This window comes from Vitis riparia, chromosome 7 (assembly GCF_004353265.1).
Source record: "Vitis riparia cultivar Riparia Gloire de Montpellier isolate 1030 chromosome 7, EGFV_Vit.rip_1.0, whole genome shotgun sequence".
NCBI lineage: Eukaryota > Viridiplantae > Streptophyta > Magnoliopsida > Vitales > Vitaceae > Vitis > Vitis riparia.
In genome coordinates this window covers 13850874-13874766 of record NC_048437.1, presented here as the reverse complement: position 1 = coordinate 13874766, position 23893 = coordinate 13850874, and the positions used below count along the sequence as shown (strand labels likewise).

The window sequence follows — 23893 nt, the reverse complement described above, 5'->3', positions numbered from 1 at the left end:
GCATCTTTGAAAACTCGGTTTATTCTCTAAAATTTCGATTTCATTAAAACTCGAGTTTTATCAAATATACCTTAGGCAAAAACGTTTCAAAATTGACATATTAATTTACCTAAAGACCTTGCCTAAGTGTTAGAAAAGAAAGGAATTGAAAAAGATAGCTTTTCGGGGCCAAAAGGCCGAATCGGTCGAAACTCTGGCCAACCGGCTCAACCGATTGGAGAACCGGTCAACTAGTTGCCCTTGTCTGATCAAGGTCCGATCGAGGAGTGCCAAAAACACTCTCTCTCATCCAGTAGCTTCCTCTGCCCGGTTGAGGTTTCCTTCTTCCCGGTCGACCTCATGTCGAGGTTTGGTCGAAGCAACGATAACCTACCAAAGCATTAAATGCTCTAACGGCTAGAAAACCGGTCGACCCCCAACTCGACCGGTCGAGGGTGCCTTTGGCTTTTCTTGGCTCCCGAGCTTAGAAACTTATAAATTGAGAGCTCCACTTCATTTATGACATAGAGAACACTTGCAATCAATTGTCTACTTACTTGTTCTTGCTTTCAAAGCTCTCATTTCTTTCATAGTGCATTAAATCCTCACTTGCATATCTTTTAGTGCACCCTTATGAGTCATCCTAGCTTTGATTTGTATTTGAGCTATCTTTGAGCTAGGTTGAGGGATTCATTCTTATAAAACTTGAGTGTTAAAGCCTTCAAGAGGTTTGAATCTTGAAGAGATTGTGTAAGAGCCCATTTGAGTCGAAATCCAAGTGTAAAGGATTGGAAGCTTGATTGAAGTTTTAAGCTAGTGGAGCCCTCACTTGCTTAAGAGCTTAAGGAAAGTGGACGTAGGTAAGGAAGTGTTGAACCACTATAAAATCCTGAGTTTAAATTCTCTAACTCTATCTCTTTATTTTTTTATTATATTGTGCTTGAATTTGTTATGTTGAAAAAGTTTTTTGAAAACCCCAATTCACCATTTTCTTGGGTGTTTTTCTCATTTAAGCATAGCCTTTATTTTTTCAACTACCTTGTTAGATTACAAACACCAATTTATGGGGAGTTTGCCTGCAATGAATAGTAGGTCATAGGCCCCAACTTTATCTCATTGTTATCACATAGGGTATTGGAATGTAATTTATTCTCTTTAGTTGAATGTTGAATCAACTTCAGAATTGAATTATGAGGGAGTCAATACTCCTATGAGTCATAATGCTCCTTACTCTGAGCTCATATACCATGATAGTATGATTTTTTAAGGTTGGATTAACTCTAAGTTCACTCTTGTGCATAAGGGCATTTTGGTAATTATATAAAATTGCACAAAGGATAGTGAATATGTTTTCTGGATTGGGTTAATTGATTAATTAGATGGTCCTATACGGTTAATTAATCAATTAAAATAAGTTTTTTACTATATTAAGTGACCCAAGCATTGGTGGGCTCAAGTCATTTAAGCGCAATAGGGGAGCCCTATAAATACCCCCTTAAGGGTTAAGGTTTCCATTACCTTTTGGTGTGAGTTGTCTTCCACCTCTAGAGAAAAAGAGACTCAAGGATTCTTCCCTTCCAAAGTGCACACTTTGGAATGCCAAGATTATGGTTCAAGTTATCAACGGGAAGAGCTTAGATGTATGAGACTCTCAAACTCTTCAAGCTTCATCTTCATCAAGCAAAATTGATTTGGGAACATCCAAATCAAATGTGAAGTTTTCTAATTTTTTTCATCTTGATCTGAGATTGTTAAAAATATGAATTTGTTTTCATTACATAGGATCCAACGCCCTAGGGTAGTTTGTATGCACCTATATGATTTAGGTTATGTGAACAAAGAAATCAAGGGTTCCCAACAAGTTAAGCATTAACATCGCTCATAGCTTCATCATAATATATGAGATCAGTCTCATGTTCCTCTAGAATTGACTTGAAAGACTTTCTTAAATACATGAACCTATCTAATTGTATAACAACCCTCTCACTATGACAAGACTCTTATGTACTAGAACTGCATGTAAAGGTAGGTGTAGAAACCTTTAGATCCATAGTTTTTTATGCTATTGTGGGAATGTCTTCAGGTGTTCTCCGATCTATATCACATTTGGCCTTATTACTTATCATATATTTTTTTCTATAAACTTGACATTTGTGCTAACAAATATTGTTTGATCGACTTGACTATAAAAGTAATGACCTTTTGGTTCCTTTTAGATATCCTAAAAATTGACACCTCCATATGTGAGAATATGCCACAAACTAGGTTTATGACATGTTCACATCTCTGTGGGAGTCAAAGGTACTAACTTGGAAGGCATTAGGTTAAGCAAGTAAGTTGTAGTCTCCAAGGCATATCCCCAAAAGGATATCAAAAGTGATTAAAAACTCATCAAAGATTTCACTATATTCATTAAAGTTCGATTTATTCTTTTCGCTACACCGTTTTGCCATGGAGTTCTAGGCGCACTCAACTAGGATATAATCACATCCTTCTTTAATGAAATAATATATATATATATATATATATATATATATACTCACCACTTTGATTAGATAGAAATGCCTTAATATGTTTACCTAATTGTTTCTTTAATTCTACCTTAGATTCAACTTTATCTAAGGATTCAAATTTCCTATGCATTAGGTAAATATATTCAAACCTAGAGTAATCATTTATAAAGGTGATGAGGTACTCATAGTGCATTAACTCTAAACATTCTTTGGCTCTATATCCTTTAAGAGTAAAGAACCTTTTAGTTATTTTACTTCTATATGGGATTCACAAGCTAGAAGTTCTTCTAGAATCAAAGTGTCTAATGCCCCCAAACATCCAATTTTTGGATCCTATTTAAATTAATAACCTAGGCTTTGATGCCAAATGTTTAATTAGAATTAGGTTCTTTCCTTTTTAGTGAGATAGGACTATTCTTATTACCTGAAAAAAGTGGCAATAGAGTAATAGACAAAAGAAGGTTATACCTCCCACTAGCTTGTACAACTAACTTTGTAACTAAAGTTAAGGTAAGTACATCCTCATCATGTAAGCTTCTCACTTGTTGAAAACCTTGTAAATAATCACAAATAGTGGGATCAAAATGTATCCAACACTATATATTCAACAATAAGAATATGATGTGTACTTTCCTTTTCATTAAGTAATCCAAGCATTCCTTTTTCAATGTTTTAAAAGGCCACAAAAGAGTTTCTTGCCCCTAAGCTTGTTATCTCATTTCATCTCTTAAAACCTTCCTTATTTGGTGTTCTTTTTTATCTTCTTGGTAGAAGAACCTAAAGAATCCATGACTCCCATATAAACACTCTTCTAATCTCTAAGAATCCCCTTAGTCATCCTGACGGAATCCAGTAAGGTCTGAGTTACTTATTTTAACTCATTTGATGTGAGAACTATATCCAAATTTCTTTTTTAATTTGCATAGTTAGATCTAGTCAATTTATTACTTGTGAGAATGAGGGTGATTAGATTATACAACATGATTGTCGTAATATTAAACAATAACATGCTTTAATAATTGAGCATTCATCATTAAATAAAATAAGAGTTTAGCAAAAATATAGAGCTCTTAGTGCCACATGTCTCTTGCTAGGTATCCCACTATTAATATAAGAGTAAAGCTTACATTGGGTAGGTCATGATCTTATCTCTACATAGAGATTGTTTTAGTTTAGAACTTATTTTATGAAAATGCCTACGTTAGGTAAGTCACTTTCATATTCCAAGTTAAGTGTAGAACCATAATCCTTGACATCAATGTTACTAAGTGAAGAATCTCACCGTTGAGATGGTTGCTCCCACTACAAACATGTCTAGCTAAAATTCTCAAAGAAATATTCTATTTTGGTAAAAATATTATTTTCCATACATTATTTCCAACTTAATAAATATTCTATTTTGGAACTTATTTTCAAAGAATTATATTCCTATTACGTTGTTAAGTTTCCAAAACTGTTTTGGTAACCATCCAACAATAAATCACTATCATGAATTCCCCACCCCAAAAAAAAAAAATTAAAAAAACTTCTCTTGAATTAGTATCTTATGCAAAAGGAAAACTTCTATTCTTAAAAGAAGACTTTAAAAATAAAATCTTTAAGAATTAATTTTGAAAAAAAGAAAGAATATGCTCTTAGTATTTTCATAAAATCTTTCCATAAAAATTATTTTCATGAAAATTTATTTTCCTTTTTTTAAGATAAAGCAAAAACTTGGTTATCTGCCAAACATGTCATATATAACAAAATATACATAAAAGGGCATAAAAGCATATACATGGAAATTTTATTAAAAAAAAAAATCTCATCGCATTTAGGGATCTTGTTACAAATTTGGGTAATAAAAATATGACATTTAAAAATTCCAAAAATCATCAAAATGACGAAATGACCCTACAACAAAAATTAAGAATAAAAAATAAAACAAAAACCTTAAAATTTACACATAAAAAAAAAAAAAAAAAACAAGGGTTTTCAAATGCACATTGCATAAATTACATGCAATTTCTTACTATTTTGAAATGGTTTTCCTCCATGAATGCCTTTAAACCATTTGAGCCTTTGTTTTCTTCTCTAAAGTCACCACATATGGATTAAAAAAATTACAATAAGACAAAAAACTTGTGCTCTTCAAACCAAGCTTACAATCCATCTAAAAAAAATTATGTTGGAATAAAAAGTCTATACTCATTAGGGAGTTTACAACCCAATCTAAGAAAAAGGAAAACAAATTCAATATTCAATATTTATATTATAAAAAAAGATAAGCATCCAAACATTCATCCATTTTGGCTATAAGATGAATCAAATTGCCTTGAAAAATAGAGCTAACATACCTTAGATTAGATCTAGCATGTTTTTTCTATTCTAGGACTCTGATACTGGTTGTTGGGATAAGCCCTAAATCATAAGTGCATTCTCTCTACCAACCTAGGAACTCTAGATCTATGAAACAAAAGCAAATACTATTCTAAAACTATAGATCTATGGCTTAAAAATGTATCTTTGATCTAAACGCTTCTAGATCAAGATTCCAACCAAAGGAAGAGGGCAATATTTCATTTATCGTGATGATCTTCCACCTAATCACTTGTTTGCTTAACCATGACACTTGTGTAGAGTGGCTACATAACCTTCTTGAGGGAGAGGAGGGTGAAAGCTCCCTAGAAGTTAGGTGTTTGAAAGATCTAAACAATAAAATCCTAAACCCTTAACGAGGTTTATATAGTCCTCCTAATGGGATTAAGTGACATGAGCCCACCTTGGGCTTAGGCTAATTAATTTAGTCCATTATGCCCTAATTAATTAATGGATTAATTGATTAAAATGGATGAAAAGATCCTAAATTTGTAAAACTAACCTCTCTCATTTTTTTAACTTGAAGTGTAACCCATTTTTGACACAAATACCCTTTACCACTTCCATTATTTACATGTGTGTTTTGAAAGAAATAGTTATTTTTGCAAGAAAAAGTGAGAGCATTCTTGTCCAAAATGGGTATTTTTTTAAGGGTGAAAAAAAGTGGAGGGTTAATTTTACAAGGTAGGGATGATTTCATTCTTTTTATTCAAGTAACCCTTAATTAATTAGCCCAATTAGGTTTCAATTAATTAATCAGTCTAATATATATAATTAATCATAAAATCTTGTGCAATCGTATATTTTTTACTCTTATGAGCTCAAGTGGAGACCATTAGAACCCATAGGAAAATATTGGTTTACTTTGAATTGAATTTTAGAGTTGACTCAACACTCCACTAAATATAATTAATTGCACTCTAGTATCCTATGAAATTACATCAAGATATTAACCCTGAGTTTGTGACCTACTAATCAATTGCATGCAAACTCCCAATGATTGGTGTTTGCAATCTAACGAGGCGAAAGTTATCAACTTCTCAAGATTACCTTTATAATTCTTAAGTTTTAGGCCTTTTTATTATGTAATCAATTGACATAATCTAACTTGCAAAGAGTGTATGTCAAATTCCACGAAAGGAACCATAATTTACATGATAACAAATTTTTAAGATCACCCAAAATGACACACTGTCTTAATCCCATGAGATATATCATGATGTCTATCTTGAAAATATCTATTGTTACTAGCCTTAATCAATGGTGACCTAATTTGTAGGGAATATTTGATCACTTTAAGGTTTCACTCATAGGTCTAAGTCACTGAAGACCTTAGGACTAACTCAATATTCTCTCAAGGTTTAGAGTTTATGCAATATAGTAGCTCAGTAAATCATGACTACCCGATAGTTAATGTCATGATTTATCGTAGCTTCTGTCTAATGTATAATCATACACACTAGTATACTCAACATTGGAAAACCATCTTCATGGCCAAGAAAAGTCATTCCTCTAATTAGAAAGTAATGCATTATAATCTCTACTGGATTGTTGAATTTCATGAATCGATTGTGAACAATTTATCATCTTGTAAGGAACCCAGGACATGTATCTTTTATGCAAGTCTTAATACACTTAAATCATGTATAATGCAATATAGATATGAATGCTCAAACAACAAACAATGCAATCAAGGATATAAGTGGGGCTAAAAATCATAATAAAGAAATTTATTAATGAAATCTTATTATGTTACATCATGTCATACTTTTTAGGGCTCTATCTTAACACTTAGAAACTTCTTTTAACCCTTGCTTTTCTTCAATGCATCTTTGAAGCCTTGCCACCAAAATGGAGGAGAGAAGAACTCAAAAGAGTTAAGAGAAGAAGAGAAAAAATGATGATTTTTTTTCATTTAGTGTATGCCCTTCTCATCTCCATAGAGTACCAAAAATACCCTTAATAGATACAAGAATAACAATATTGACCTTAAAATCTCTACACTCTAGATGTTCCATGTATCCCCTAAAATTATTTATTTTAATTTAATTAACTATATCCTTGATTTCCCAGTTACTTTTAATTACATAAATTAAGTTTCAAATTTTAATAAAAGTTATGAAATTTATGATTTTAGGAGAATTAATTCAACTATAAGAGTTAGAAAAATTTACTAAAATTATATTTAGAAAAATGTATTCAATTATTAAAATCTAATATAATACTTCAATCCTCTACATTAACCTTCCTTAACAAAAATTTAGTCCTTACATTTTCTCCAAGCTTTGCTATACAACCTTGCTAATGTAATTAAAGTTTTTTTCCTCACTTGTTTTGAGTTTATTTGAATTTTTAATTATTTTATTTATATTTTTTATTCAAAAAAAAAAATCTATCCAAAAATCTAGGATGTTAGGGAGAGAAACCCGGTAAACAAGCACCTAATTGCTACAATAAAAGAAGTCTCAAAATGATTTGAAAGATAGAAAAATTTATAAGGAAAGCTTGCAGCAATTGCCTTTTTTCAAAATATACATCCTACATTAATAACATTGTATGACAAAAATAGATTTACACCCTCCACATCAACAAGGTTTCATTCTAGTGATTACTTCATAAATAATTATACTATCGATTCAATTAACATATTAATATATTTATATTTATATTTATATTTATATTTTCTTTTGTTGTTTCTTTTTATCCCCTTAGTAAAATTTATTGCTTCATATGCGTTGTAATAAATGTTATCATAATTTTTGAAAGTAAAATAAGGTAATTAATTGAACCAACAAATGTCATGTTCTAAAATAAAAATAAAATATAAAAATTGAATTTGGGAAAAAAAAAAACCCTGAGTGCACAAATTCTTCTGCTATTATAAATTTATAACTGAATTTTCTTGTTTCCCAATCGGTTTCTGCGGAAACCCAGAAATACCCCAAACAAGGTAGTTCACAGAAAGGAATATTGACTCAATTTTCACCCAGAATTATTTTTTCATAAGCAATTTCACATAAAATTATACCAGAAGGCGTAATACTTAGCCAAAGATGTGTGTAAAAGATTTTAAGTTTTAATCATGCAAGATAAAAGCTCAACCTCTGGTTCTCTACACAAGTTTCGGAAGCAGTGAAAGACACAAGCTGAGTTGATTTAGTATTTTCTAAGCAGATGCTGGGCCTGTCACGCCTGCACGAACTCTCAACATTTCGGTTCTCTTGCTTCTCTCCATAACCTCCACCAGCCAGTCCATGCTCTCTTTAATCCCCATCCTGCAATCAAGTTGCAATTCTCATGTTACTCTATTGTTTGTCCCATTTTGGTTTCAGGAACACTTCAATCTCAGATATTGTAAGAACTTTTATTTCTATAGTACTTCTATTATACTAGGAGAAATAACAATCATAAACATTTTAGCAGGGTGAAGAAAATTCATAAGTTGTCTACTGACCCATCAAATGTTGAAACAGCTTCAAATATGTAAATCCTTTCATCCAAATTTTTGAGATCTAGATACCGAGCTAATTCGTCAGAAGATGCAGCATTATCAAGATCCTGCCATATTATTTAAAGCACAATATGAAAGCTGTATAAGAAAACAGTATCACGAAGTCTGGTTCTCTAAAGTGATTGACAATAATGTGACTATTTTTGTTTGAAGCACAAAGGAAAGACATTAGAAAATGGAATCACATTGTTTGGTTTTCAGAAGAAAAGAAATGAAAATGATTAGAATATTTAACAAATAAAGAATTTGTAACCATTTGTTAAGGACCTTCTTTTCCATCTCATCAGCCACCAGATTACCGGGAGTATAGCAGATTTAAATAAATGTTGCAAATAAAAGGAAATAAAAATATTCATAAATGTGAAAGTAATATATTATAAATTCCTAGTTAAGGTTTTGGTGAATTGAATGAAAAAGGTGATTGGTAAGGTGGGTATTTCGGGGCCTCAAAATGCATTTGTGGATGGCAGACAAATCTTAGAAGCAGCCTTGATCACCAATAAGACTATAGACTCGAGAAAAAGAAGCTCTAGGCTAGGCTTAGTGTGCAAGCTCGATATAGAAAAAGCCTAGTCATTTAAATTGCAATCTTCTCCAATCAGTCATGGAAAAAATGGGTTTTGGGTTAAGGTAGTTGAGGTGGATTCACTTCTCCATTTCTTTAGTGAGAATGTTTGTTCTAGTAAATGGTTCCCCTATGAAGTTTTTTCACATATCTAGAAATTTAAGGCAACGGAACCCTCTCCCCCTTTACCTGTTTGTTCTAGTTATGGAGGCTCTCAGTTGCCTGATCCCCAAGCAGTCAAGGAGCTTATTAAGTGGCTTCAAGGTATAAGGTAAGGTGGAGTAGAGATGGATGTCCCTCATTTACTACTTTCAGATGACACTTTTTTTGTGAGGCTAAAATTAAGCAGCTGAGATATTGGATATTGGTGCTCATATGTTCTGCACACATATTAGGTTTGAAAGTCAAATCTGCAGAAGGGTGACATGACTCTGGTTGGTGATGACAAATGGGCTTCCCTGTTTTGGTTGTAAAGTTAGACACCTCCCTTCCACCTGCCTTGAGCAACCTCTGGGAGCATTTCATATGTCTTATATAGGGTGGGATTCAGTTGAGAGATTTAAGAGGAGATTGACCTCTTAGAAGAAATAGCACCTGAAGAAGGAAGAAAGATTAACCCTCAAATAGAGTACTCTCTCAAGCTTTCCCATATATTTCATGTCCTTTTCGTGATGACCAGGAAAGTAAGGAGCAGATAAGAAAAATATCAAAGAACTCTGTGGGAGAATCATTCCAAGGAGAGAATTGTACTTCATGAACTGGGGGGACAGTGAGCAAGGATAAGAGGACCGGAGGCTTGGGCATCAGAAAGATGGATGTTCTTAATAAAGAATTGTAAGGCTAATGGAGCCTGTGGAGGAGGATAATCCAAGGCAATTATGGAGAAGTGGAAGGAGTAGGCTTATGGAAAGTAATTAAAGGAGGACAGGAAGAATTCAACCTCAGAACTTCTATTCTAGTTAGGAATGGTGTCAGACTAAATTCTAGCTGGATAGATGGGTGGGTGAGTGCCACAATGGAGGCGTCCTCAGCTGTTCAAGCTTCCCTCTTCCAAGAATGCAACAATAGCTAACTTGTGGGTGGCAGGGAAGGGGGTAAACTCTTGGTCCCTTCTTTTTAGAAAATGTTTTTAGGATTGGGAATAAGGGGAAGTGGATCAGTATAAGGAGCTCATCAATGAGGTGAGATTGCAAGAAGAAAGGAAGGATAATTTACTTTGAAGGGAGGAAAAAAAGAGGATTGCCCATGTGCAATCTTTCTACAATTTGTTATGTGATAAGAATCTGGTGCTATTCCTTGCCAAAGAAATTTGAATCTAGTTCTATTCCTTGCCAAAGAAATTTGGGCCACCTGTGTCCCATTGGAACCTGTTTCTTTACTTGGGAGGTAGTGCAGAGAAAGATCCTAGCCATTGATCCCCTTATAAGGAGAGGATGATCAGTGGCAACACATGCAGTCTTTGTAAAATGAGAATATGTAAATCACATCCTCATCCAATGGTTTAGGGCTAGAAAGTTGTGGGAGCCATTTTTTTTTTGATAAATAAAGAGATTGTATTAAAAACCACCAAAGCAGTGGCTAAAAGTACAAGAAGGAGAAAAGAGAAAGAAAGAAAAACGCCCCACGCTCCCTAGCAGCCTGCCAAGGGACGAAGAGCCACCCTACCCACACCCTTAACGGGAAGCCACCCACCCAGCAAAATCAACTAAGGTCGAGGGACCATCTTTTATAGACCTCTTCGTCTCCGACCAAAGAAAATAAACAAAAGAAGCCTTAAGTCTTTGGATTGACAGCTCCTCTTCCTCAAAAGCAACTTTGTTCCTTGTCTTCCAAACCGTCCAAAAAAGGCACAAAGGACTTACTTTCCAAACACCCTTCCTCTTCTTCCCCACAAAAGACCCATTCTAACCATGGCTGGCAGCACTCACTGCACCCCGAACATTGAGAAAAACAGCACCCAAAGAGTTCTAGCCTTATCACAATGTAGAAGAATGTGATCAATTGATTCTTCATGTCTTTGACAAAGGTAACATCTGTTCGCTAGAGCCCAACCTCTCCTTTGAAGCTGATCCAAGGTGAGAGCCTTTCCCCACGTTGCTTCCCACCCAAAAAAACTCACTCTAGGCTGCACCGTAACTTTCCAAATAGCCGACGATGGGAAGGAGATTGGATGGCCTGATACTAATGATTTGTAGAGAGACTTAACCAAAAACTTCCCACAATTAGTCTCTCTCCAAATCACCCTATCATCCACCCCTTGCTGAATTTGCTTCCTATTTAAGGCCACAAAAAAACTGCACACCTCTTCCAACTCCCAATCATTAAACGGTCTAGAAAACAGCGGGCTTCAACTTCCCCCATCCTCATTGCATCTCTAAACATCCTTAACCCAAGCATCCTTGGAAACAGCCAATGCAAATAAAGAAGGAAAAGAAACACAAAGGGGTTCATCCCCACACCAAATGTCTTTCCAGAATTTTATCCTTTTCCCATTCTCCACAACGAAAACAAGCCTACTTTTCACGACTTCCCATTCTTTCCTAAGAGTTTTCCACAATCCCACACCATGCCCCTCCCCCCTTGCTTCCTTTGAACTCCAACCCCCTTGCTCCACTCCATATTTTCCCCTAATCACTTGATTCCAAAAAGCCTCTCTCTCCATAGCAAATCTCCAACTCCATTTACATAAAAGAGCCTTATTGAGGATAGAAAGACTCTTGACCCCCCACCCCCCATTATCCTTCTCAAGACAAACCAACTCCCACCTAACAAGATGAATCTTCCTCTCAAGAGCCCCACCTCCCCAAAAGAACTCCCTCTGAATCCGCTCTAACCTCGGTCTGACTTTTCTAGGCATAGAGAGCATGGACATAAAGTAAATGGGCATATTCGCTACAGTACTCCGGATCAAAGTAATCCTACCTCCTTTGGATATGTATTGGCTCTTCCATCTAGCCAATTTTTTCCTCATTCTCTCCTCCACACCGTCCCAAACAGCCAGCGACCTATACTGCGCACCTAAAGGCAAGCCCAGATAAGTGGTTGGGAGACTTCCAACCTTACAACCAATAGCTGCAGCCAACTCCTCAACATTATTCACACAACCCACCAGAATAAGCTCACTTTTGTCAAGATTAATTCTCAAGCCCGAGATGGCTTCAAACCACATTAAAATCCAACTTAAATGCAGCAATTGAACCTTGGAAGCTCCACAAAAAACCAAAGTGTCATCAACAAACAAGAGGTATGACACATTAACTCCCTCCCCACCCCTGCTCCTTGCCTTACAGTGGGAGCTATTATTAGCAATTTTTGACTGCAGTGGGCATTCCCAGATTTTTCGAAAGAGCTCCTTTTAGATTACAAGGTTATGGGTATAGGTAAAAGACGGAGGAAGGAATGGAGCATGGCTCCATACTGCTTGTTTTTGTGCATGTGGTGTGAGAAAAATAGAAGGATCTTAAACAAGGAAGAGCTTCCAAACCAAAACTTGTAGGAGATCCTTATTAAATCCCTTTTGGAGTGGTCTGAAGTCCCATTGGGGAGGAAGAATTGTTCTTTATAGAATTATATTGATAACATAAATTGTAAATACTGGCTCATGTTTTTGTTGTTTATATCTAGGTGTCACTGGGTTTTTCTCTTCAAGTGGTGCCTCTTGGATACCCCTATATACATTGGGTGCATCCCCTTTTATTGATGGCATTCTTTAATACTTTTTTTGTTTGCCTACCAAAAAATAAATAAAAATAAGGATTTCTGTAGAAAGAACAAAGAAACTATAACACACACACGCACGCGTATAAAGTTCACCTAAGAAGATTCATGCACACAGAAGAAATGCTCACTACAAAATAAAATCTCGATATGGTTCAAATTCTTGTCTTGTTACACACTCAAGTTCAAATTCACCATTATATATGATTATATTAGCATAAAGATTCATAATGACTTTCTTTGATCCAAAAAGGTCCAAGAGTTTATTTCACCTGCTTGTTTGCCAGTATTAAAAGTGGAGCTCCTTGCAAATCCTCATGCCGGATAACTTTTTCTGATAATCAAATTGAATATCTAATGCATCATTGTAATTTCAATTCAAAACTCCTAAGTAGTGGTAAAATTGATCAGTATTAAAACAGCACCATATGTTCTACAGCATTAAATAATTGCAAATTACTTACCCAATGCTGATTTTGAATCTTCAAAACGTGACGGGCAAGAAGCATCAATTACAAATACCACAGCATGTGCCTCTTCATAATATTTCTCCCAAATTGAGCGAAGACTGGGCTGACAAAAAAAAAAATCTTGTATCAGTGAAAAGAACTTCAAAGTAACCCCAAAACATAGTACTTGAAACAGTTTTTTTCGTTTAGCTCCGTGTTTTGAATCATAGACATTCAGAAACCTAGAATCTAGCAGATACAGGCTTGCTGAAGCCTGGAATTTTTATTGCTCACTACATTTCAACAGTTTCTAGTAAAGGGAGCTTATGCAGATCAAAAGAAAGAAATTGTCTTTGAAGAGTATAAGAAAGACCTATGTAGTACATACATTTTCCTTTATATTGTCTTGAGATCCAAGGCCCTTTTGCATTGATACAACCATTTCTCATCCCTCCTTTTCATGTGAGCTCATTTTCGATTATACAACAAAAGCAGTTAAGTTTACCATGAACAAACTAATCATTTCCTGTTACTCAAGGATGAAAATGTTGCCCAATATTTGACTATATTTCTACAAAATATTGTATGTCAGTAGACCTTGACATAATATACAAATAGGAAATATCCAATGACCTATTTTTTGGGTTTTTTTTTTTTTTGGAAATTTCAGCAAATGATTTTCAGCAATTTTATCACCATGTTTGACTAGTCATTGCAGGCCAACACTAACAAAATTTGTTCAACACCATAAAATGAAAGAATAGGAGAGAGCCAGGACCATGAATCAAACCCAGTCTTCTATGTGATCAATGGGTAGCTAACCAATTGACCAACTTAGCCCTTTAAAATATGTATTAATAAAATCATATGTATTATTTGTCCCCTAGGCTTTGGATTTAATTAAATCAATTTCAATAAATATGTAATTGGCTGAGTCATGCCTTCGGTGCTATTACTTTGAAGAAATTAGAGTTTTCAAAGCAAACCTATTGGTACGGACTTAGGTGTTTCCTAAACTCACAAGTGACACTTAGACAACTCAAGCCACTCGACATTACTAAGTTAACCTTCCCCAATCCTTAGCTTGTTATGCTAAGCAATGCATATGACTTGGAAGTTAAGAACAACAAAGGGAGCAACAGTTAGAGAGTTTGGAAGAATGAAACTTGAATTCAACAAGAATGCTTTACATTGCTAGGAATGCTCTCAAGTGCTTGGTGTCTTGGTCAAATGAGGTCATCTTATATTTATAGACACCTATGGAGCTCTTAGACCCTCAAAGGTTCCCCTCTACTCTAGAATTCTCTAAAATATCCTACACAAAAGCTATGAACATGATATGTACAAGAGATCTTTGGAACTTTCTAGACTACTTCACACCTTTCCCTTATCTTTCCTTTTTCTATAGAGATGTATGGATGTCTTTAGGCTTCTCTAGAATCTTCTACACTCCACCAATAAAGATGTGTAGATGACTCCACATAATTACAAACTTCCTACTCTCCTTTAAAAGCTAAGCAATGGTTATTTTGAGCAGGTTGTGATATTATGCTTTGGATACATTAGAAAAGAATAACATCATAGGATTTCGGTCCTATTATGTTGACCTCCAGGATCGAAGTAATGATTATTAAAGATAATCAGGGGCATTTGTATTTAATAGTCAAGATGAATTTTTAGATTCATGAAAGACATATAACTACAAAATCATTTTCCAAGGATTTTTTCATTAATCAAAAACGAAAGTTGGGAGCTTAAAGACAATTAGGTATCATCCAAGTCTCAACCATATATATATTGGGATAAAGCCTTGAAAAGCATGATATGATGTAACAATTTTAGACTCATTAATATATTTATTTATTTATAAATCTTATTCCTTTTATTATCCCTTATGCATTAATTGTTTATCTAAGCATACACGTTCATATTTCTTACATTGTGTACATGACTTGGATACATTATGTATTGTACATAAGATATAAGTCATGGTTTCCTTGTAAGTTGATACGTAGTTCACAGTCGGTTCTGGACTTGGACAATCCAATAAAGATTGTAGTATACTACCTCCTAGTTGGAAGGGTGGTTTGTCTTGGCCGCCGAGATAGGTTTTCATGGTGAAGGCACTAGTATATGCGGTTATGCATTGGATAGGATCTATGGTGAATCATGATGTAAGACTATCAATTGTCATGATTCACCAAGATACTATGCTAAAAGGACTCTTAACCTTGAAAGGATATTAAACTTGTGCTAAAGTTAGCAACAGATTTTGACCTATGGGTGAGACTCTAATGTGGTCATATATTTATATGAATTGGGTTACTGTTGATTGAGGCCAGTGGCAATAGATATTCTTAATAAAGGCACTATGATATCTCATAGGATTGAAACTGTGTGACCCATTGGGGTGATCCAAAAGACATGATCTAGAAGACTATGGTCATAGCATTTCATTTAGTGGAATTTGATATATGCTCCTTGGAGCTAGAGTATGTCAATTGATCACATAATACATGGATCTTGAATTTGTAACTCAAGGATTGAAGAGGTAATCTTGATAGGTGATAATACTACCTTATTAGACTATGGACACCAGTTCATGGAGAGTCTGTATGTAGTAGATGGTAAGTCACGAACCCAAACATTCGCTTCGTTGTAATTATATAAGATACTGAAGTGTAGTTGATTCTCTTTGGTGGAATGTTGAATCAACTTCAAAATTGGATTATGAGGGAACTAGCATTTCCTTATGGGTCCCAATGGTCCTTGCTCGAGCTCCTAAATCATAGTTGCACTTTTGTTTTGAGGGATTTAGGTTTTAAGTTCATAAGTGTGCACAAGGGTGTTTTGATAAAAATGCAAGGTTACACTAAATCTTATGAATTGTCTTTTTGGATTGAGCTAATTAATTAATTAAAACCTAATACAATTAATTAATTAGGACCAAGTGGACTGGATTAGGTAACTCAAGCTCAATTTAGGCACAAATTACTTAAGCCCACAAGGAAGTCTATAAATACCCCCATAGGGGTTAAGGCTTCAAGTTTTTGCCATTCTATCTTCCAAATAGCTTCAAGAGAGAGTAACCCTAGCCCCTCTCTAGAAAGAAAAGCCCATCCTTTTCTCGTGCCTAGATCCTTGTGAGGAATGATCGAGTAGAAGAGCATCAGGTAGACAAGCTCCAAAGAGTTTTCTACAGTTTCAGATTCCTCTATGACGTCTTCATTGGATTAGAGACAATCTAGAAACATCCAGATCAAAGGTATGATCTCTATACTCTCTAAATCTATTGTTTTTGGTATTTATAGCCATGTTATTCCATTGTGATATATTTAGAGATGCCTATGGTAAGAAGCATACACCTATGATCCAGGGCTAGAGAACAGAGTAATTCAAAGTTCCCAAAAACTAGTATCAAAGCCTTAGGATATGTTTTTGCATGTTAGATCTGCTCCAAGGTATGCTAACTCTGTTTTGAAGGGTTATTTAACTCATCTCATGGCCTTAGGGATGAATGTATGTGATGGTTAATGGTCCACATATTGAATGTAATTGTTGTTTCTTATGAAAAAATGTTTATTTATCTAGATTGGGTTGTAAGTTCCATGGTTAGGAGCATAGGAATATCTTTCATTTCTAAAAAGTTTTTCCTTTTGATAGATGGATTGTAGGCCCCGAATGGATGGAGCATAGGTTTTGTTTCCTATGTAAAATTTGTATTTTTCCCATCTTTGTAACCCAAAAGAAGATGAAGAAGCAGCCCATGACTTCAATAATGTCCATGGTGGAGAAATCAAGCAGCCAAGGTATGTTTTCTGAAGGAAAAACAGCTGGAATCCATGGCATAAATAACCACAAGTGTGCTGCAATAGGGAGTAGGGCTTGAGCGCTTAGATTAGCCCTTGAGTTGTCACTTTTAGCGCTAAAGTGTTCAAGGCGCTAGAGGCAACAATAAGGAAAGGGGCAACAACAAAAATGGCAATTTTGGATTTTTGTAATAGTTTTAGAGTTTTTGGTTAACTAATCCTAATTTTTTGTTACAGGATTATTATGGTAATTTTAGTAATTTGGATTTTGTTAAAATCTAATTACCAAATATGCAACTGGGTCCCTAAGGGCATCAGAAATATTTTATTCTATTTCCTTTTGTGATTACTATGCTAAATATATGTTTTTGGCATAATTCGGACATTTTGGTATTCTCAAGGAGATAATTTTTCATGCAATTTTTCCAAAATAAGTGACTTGTTTATTTGGAATGTGCATAGTTGGAAATCCTTAAAGATTTTAATTAATCTTTTTAGGAAAAGGATAAGAGCTTACTTTCTTTTTTAAATTAATCCTTAAGGATTTTAATTTTACTTAGAATCTTATCAAAATTGTGAAATCTCTAAGAATAAAAATTTTCCATTTTATGAAAGGGCTCTTATTTTTCTAAATCTTTATAAAACAATATTTTCCTTTTTGCACAAGATTCCAATTTAGAAAAATAAGTTAATTTTAGCAATTTCATGATAGACAAATTATATATAATATATTTTAATTTTATGATTAACAAATTATAATTAAGAAGGATTACCAAAATGGGTAAATAGTAATTAATAGAAATAAAATATTTTGAAATTTTTTTCAATTTTTGTAGTGTTTATTTAAATTGTAAATAATGAATAGAAAAAGAAGACTTTTCATTTTGAAAAGGTTTTTCTAAATTATATTCTCCTCTTTACATTAAGCTTCTAATTTAGGAAATAAACATATTAGGGAAATTTTTCATAGAGAATATTTAATCCATTAAAGATTTACTATTTCTAAACAAAGTTCTTAACTCTAAAAGATTAAATGGGAGAGGGCCCTAGGTAAGCCCATGGCCTTCATAGTCGAACCCGTCTTGATTTTGGTTCATCATCATCCCACTGATGGATTAAACCCCAGGAATCAAGGGATATGGACTATACATTAAAATGAGACTAGACATGTCTGTAGTGGGAGCTACCAACCCCCTAGTGGAGTTCTTTACTTAGTGACATGGATGTCAAGGACAATGAGTACACACTTAAGTTGGATAGTCCATGGGCTAAATGAAAGGCATGTTGATCTTGCCTTAAAATACCTTTATAGCTAAGGCAATGAGATCAATTTGAAGGGGTGGTGTCTAATAACAAGGTCATGACTACCCCACCATAGGCTTGATTCTTATGATAGTAGGATACCTTGTAAATAGATATGTAGTTTTAAGAGCTCTACATTTTTGCGAAATTATTACTTGCTTGTTGTGAGTGTTCAATTAATTAATGCATGATTTATTTTTGTTATAGATATCATGTCGTACAATCCAATTAATCTGATTCTCATTACTAACAAATTGATCGGACCAAATAATGTGGATTGAAAAAGGAATTTGGATATAGAATGCATTTCAAATAAGCTAAAATGGGTAACTCAAGAATTTGCTTCATCTCCCTCTAATGAACATTCCATTTAGGAGGACAAGGATGGTTATCAGAGTTGACAAAAGGCAAATCAGAAGACCAAGTACATCATACTTGGGTCTTTGTATAATGTGTTGCAGCACCGACATGTGTCTATGCCAACAACTTATGATATTTTTGCCAATTTCCATGAGATGTTTGGGGGTAAAGGTAGGCCAATTAGACAAACTGCTCTTAAGACTATTATGAATGTTAAGATGTGAGAAGGAACTCCTATTAGAGATAATATGATTCGTATGATTGACTCTTTAACGAGATGGAGATCTTTCAAACTAAGATCAATGGGGAAACCTAAGTTGACATGGTTCTAAAGACCTTGTCGGATTCTTTCAAGCAATGCAAGCTCAACTATTCTATGAATAAGTTGGTGATGAGCATACTTGAACTAATGAGAGAACTCCAAATAATAGAGGAGATTCTCAAGAAATAAAGGGACATTCATATGGCAATCATGGGTTCTTCAAGATCTTCTAGCTAGAAGAAGAAGACCACTTCAGAGACTACAAAGGAAAAAGGAAAGTTCAAGGGCAAGGGGAAGAAGAAAAAGAGCAAGTGCTTCCTCTATGATAAGAAAGCTCACTGGAAAAAGGAGTGCCCAATTCTCCTGTAGAGACAGTCATGCATCCATTAATCTCTTTTGGCTGAATCATGTTTAGTGGTGGATTCCACTAATTCTTAATGGATACATTTCGAGGCCACTGACCATGTCTATAATTCTTTATAAGGGTTTCAACTAAGGAGTAGGTTGAATGATGGGGACATGTACCTTACATTAGCTTCTAAAGCGAGGATTGTTGTGCAGGCAGTCGGAGATGCTACCTTTATCTTAGATGATAGTTATTTTCTGGAATTCAAAGATTGTCTTTATGTTCTTGAATCTAGAAAGAACTTAATTTCGGTTTCTAGTTTATGTAAACTAAATTATTCAATGGTTTTTTCTAATAAACATGTTTTTATTAATTTAAATGATTCATTTATATGCTTTGGATTACTGATAAATAATCTTTATTGTGTGACTCCATTATCTAATTTGTTAAGTAATGAGAATTATCATAACTCACTTAAGAGAAAGAAACCTATCATTAATTTTTTTTTTTTTTGATAAGTAAAAAGAAACCTATCATTAATCAAACACAACTTTGACACTTGATCCTAGGTCATATTAATCTAAATAGGATCCAAACTGGTTAAATTTGGAATATTACCCTCTTTGATTCCAAAAGATCTTTTAATCTGTGAATCCTGTATAGAAGGCAAAATGACCAAGAAGCTCTTTACTATTAAAGGATATAGAGCCAAGAAGTGTTTGGAGTTGGTGCATATTGACGTGTGTAGGCCTTTTAATGTCTATGCACATGGTGGGTATGAGTACTTCATCACCTTTACGGATGATTACTCTAGGTTCAGGTATGTTTACCTGATGCATAGGAAGTTTGATGCCTTGGATAAATTCATTGAATTTAAGGAGGAATCAGAAAACCAATTGAGTAAACACATCGGGCACTTTGATCTTATCAAGGTGGTAAGTACATGTCTACTCAGTTCAATTCTTTCCTTAAGAAGCATGAGATTATTTCCTAGTTGAGTGCACTTAGAACTCCACGGTAAAATGGAGTAGCAAAAAGAAAAAATCAAACATTGATGGATATCCTGAGATCTATGATGAGTTTCTCATCACTTCTTGTATCCTTTTAGGGATATGCCTTAAGAGCTGGAATGGGGCCCAGTTAGGAAATTGGCGGCTAAAAGCTTGGTTAGCTGCCCCTTCGTGTCTTTTCTAGCCCATTTGGTGCAAAAGAAATTGAAGGGCTTTTGAAGACGTGGATCTTTTGCTAAAATCCTCTTTTCTACTTTCCTTTATGGATTATGTTAGGCCTCTTTTAGAAGAAAAGTCTATGTCCATCAATTTTATTGATTGGTTAAGTGCTAAGTAATTGTTGGGCAGGTGGTTTTTCCATTTTTTGTCCTCTCCACTCCTTTCTTTTTTCACTTGAAGCCCTTTGTATACTTCTGGTGTACTTTAGCGAGCTTTAGCTATTCTGCTTTGTAAAAACCTTTTTATTATATATATATATATATATGTATATTGCTTATAAGAAAAAAAAAAAAAAAAAGGTCAAAAGCGACACTAGTTTGAATAGTTGTAAATATCACATATATTCATAGTCCCACTCATGTTTGTTCTAGCGGCTATTAACAGTAAAATAACAAAGCACTATTATGTTGCAAAAGAACCAAGTGCTAGAAAAATGGTGTAATATTTTAACAATAATTATTACAAAAGTGAAAAAACCTAGTTAATAGCCTAACCCAGAAACTGTTATCAATGCAGATGATTACATGAGACCCTATTGTTGTAGTTCAAGAGAACAGTGTTGGGACTTTTATAAAGTAATAAGAGAAACTCTAAGAGTATCCACTTGATTGTCAGTTGTAGAATGCCTTTTACATACCTGACCTCCCAGGTCCCAGAATACAAGTTTTGTATTTGACAATTCAACACGACCAATATTGAGTCCCACAGTTGGAACAATTCGATCAGGGGGGAGACCTTCCAGGTTCGTGTATAGGGCCTTCAACTTCTCTAGTAAAGTCTACAAATTCATATATGTTAGTAGGTACTAATAGAGTTTCCAGAGATGTGTGCAACATTTTAAAGAAAATGAAAAAATAAATTTATTAATAATATTAAAGATGAATCAGAAATAGACAGTTAAAAGAAGACTTTTTTGAACTTATATGCTTCAAACAAGAATAATGCTCCTTTAAACTACAAACAAAAAGGAAAACTCTGCTCCTTTCTTAGCAAACACAGAGAGCACATACTACAGATAAAAAATTAAAATATTAAAAGTAATGAAGAACTTAAAAGCCAAAGTCATCTAGCTTTTGGTCGATCAAGGGCCTAAACAGTTTGTAGAAAGGTAACCAAATTTTAGCAATTAATGATAAAGCTGAGCTTTATGTCATTCCACACAAGACAAAGAAGCATGCATAGGCAACTTTTCATTTCCACATAAGAAGATAAGATGATGATATATTACTGTTTTCCCAGCCTTGTCAATTCCAAGAATAAGAACATGAAACTCTGCCTTACTGAAGAGATACTTCCAAAGTCCATGAAACAGGGAGAACATGTCTGGCTTTTAATCTTGTTTATTATTCGTTCCCTTTAACGTTCAAGTGTAGCAAGAGGATTTCCTGATGTCTAACTTGGTCCTTCTCATGCTCACCATTTTAAAATCCTGAAAACACAAAAAGACAAATCAACATTCAAGACAGAGAAGATGTCCAATTTAAATGGTTTGATTTCCATTTCTTTTTCTATCTTTTAGTTTTAACAGACTAGAATGTGATTAGATGTAATCTTTGCAGGTACAGTAGTAAAAGTAAAGCAAATTCATGATCTGAAATAGACTATCCCATTTCTTCAACCATCACAGTTTTCTTCTTGCTAATTCCAATTTAGATCCATTCTACCTTAATCAATTTTCCTTCTCAATCCTTGAACTTGCATGTTGATAATGCATTTCAAGTTGGATAGCTCATCATCATACTTAATTTTAACATGTTTAAATCACCCCAATCACCACTCATTTTCTTTTAAGGAAAAACACAATACACCAGAAAATGTTGCAGTGGCCTGAAGCAATGCACATACAAAGCATACACCTAAAATAGGCAAGAAAGAGAGTTTTTTTTTTTTGGTCAATATTAAATAAATAAATTTAAAAAAAAAATAAAAAAAAACATCGCCCCCTGCTAACAACACAGGCTATTGATTCAATAAGGAGCTCCTCTCATCTGAAGATGATCTCACCAAACATTTCCTCACCATTCTTATTCTTTTCTGCTAATCCATCTTGACATCCGTATTGTGGCCAATTGTTTTCACGAAACATATAAGATTAATAACAGAGTAGAATTTCTATTTCAGAAATGAAATATGCAAAATTATTCACCGAAAAAGAAAAGAAAAGAAAAGAAGAGAAAAGAAAATGAGTCCCTCAAAGTATTGACAAAAAACTGGTGTCAGATATAAATCTTAAAATATCAAGATACCCTTTAATGAAATCATAGACCTAACTTTTTAATGGAACATTCACTTGAATACGCATCAAAATTTCACTTTCTCTCAAATATTTTAGTTCACTGAAACACATCTAATCCTCGTAGACAACAAAAAATAAATAATTCAAAATTATGAATTTAAATTGCTAAATACAATGACAATCAATATCATAATGAAGTGTTGTGATTTTCTTCAAATTACATTAAGTCTCAAAAAAAACCAAAGACAACTTTGAAGTAACTTTACATATCACAAAAAGTAGATAAATAAAAAAGAAAAAGGTTGTTGTCAATGTGTATCACACACAAGAAATTGTATGTCAATACATCATGCATAAGTGGATGCTCACTCATACTCTAAATTACACACTTTCTACTGCATCTGCAGGTCATTAGTTTTAGTATTCTGTAACACATTGAATTTTTCAGTATTGCTATTTGTTTCAATGATTTCTAGAGTTGAACCACCACTTAATCTTTACAAGCCTTAATTTGTCGGTACCCATAAAAAAATAGAAGGCTGTATCTAGTTTTGCCAATAACAGAAAAAGATAAAAATATAAAAATAAAAAATAAAAAGATGCCCCCTTTCTTGTTTTTAGTACCAAAACACTAAAGAACCAGCCCCTCCTAGTCCATATGTCAAGCCTCAATGGCTTTCTATTAGACTATTGCTGCTTAGGAAAAAAAACCATTTCATTTGAATACCTTCATCTAAAAGACCTATATTTGCAATGAATGATATGATATGGAAATGGGACAACAACAGCAATGGATGCATGTGACATAAAAAAAAAAATTAAGAATTCAGAGGTTTTGAGCTAGATTTTACTTTTTTTGATGCAAGGTTAAAGAGGATGCTGCATTTTATGCAATCTCGAATGGATTGAGTTCCTGCAGTAACAATCTAATACTCTGCTCAGGCCTAGATGGACTTTGTCATTTTTCCTTTTTCTCTTTTCTAACTTTCAATAGGTGATGTGAGCTAGATGAGGTTTGTAGAACTTACTTTACGTTCACAGGTCCCACATCATTCACACCAGTGAGAAATGGTAGCATGATTGCTGATGATTGCAGAAAAGGATCTAGTTCTCATCCAAGATCCAAATAAACGGCTGCTGCTTGCCAAAAATTTAAATGACAGCAAGGATTTCAGAGGTGAGATGACTCAGAGTGGAGAAGAAACATCTAACATAGAATGATGGTTTTAAGGATTAAAATGACAGGAAGAATGATGG

At 34.1% G+C, this 23893-nt stretch overlaps 1 protein-coding gene across 1 annotated transcript; it reads right to left on the bottom strand.

Annotated features, from left to right (window-relative positions):
* Positions 1 to 7709: 7709 nt before the first annotated feature.
* LOC117919412 (ADP-ribosylation factor-related protein 1-like) lies at positions 7710 to 23893 on the bottom strand. The gene is made up of 7 exons (XM_034836609.1): positions 23665 to 23893; positions 21629 to 21829; positions 21038 to 21178; positions 13108 to 13216; positions 12916 to 12977; positions 8305 to 8408; positions 7710 to 8125 (listed from the first exon to the last, which is right to left on the bottom strand). Exons 2-7 carry the CDS (start codon positions 21719 to 21721, stop codon positions 8017 to 8019), a joined length of 618 nt encoding a protein of 205 aa, XP_034692500.1. The 5' UTR covers positions 21722 to 21829; positions 23665 to 23893; the 3' UTR covers positions 7710 to 8016.

Bases quoted from the DNA above. Each gene is read 5' to 3' on its own strand.
- LOC117919412 (XM_034836609.1), bottom strand. From the start codon at position 21,721: ATGTTCTCCCTGTTTCATGGACTTTGGAAGTATCTCTTCAGTAAGGCA. The intron at 13,217-21,037 runs GTATGTAAAAGG...TTTTTTTGTCAG, and splicing joins TCTGGGACCTGGGAGGTCAG to CCCAGTCTTCGCTCAATTTG. The intron at 12,978-13,107 runs GTAAGTAATTTG...TTTGATTATCAG, and splicing joins AGATTCAAAATCAGCATTGG to AAAAAGTTATCCGGCATGAG.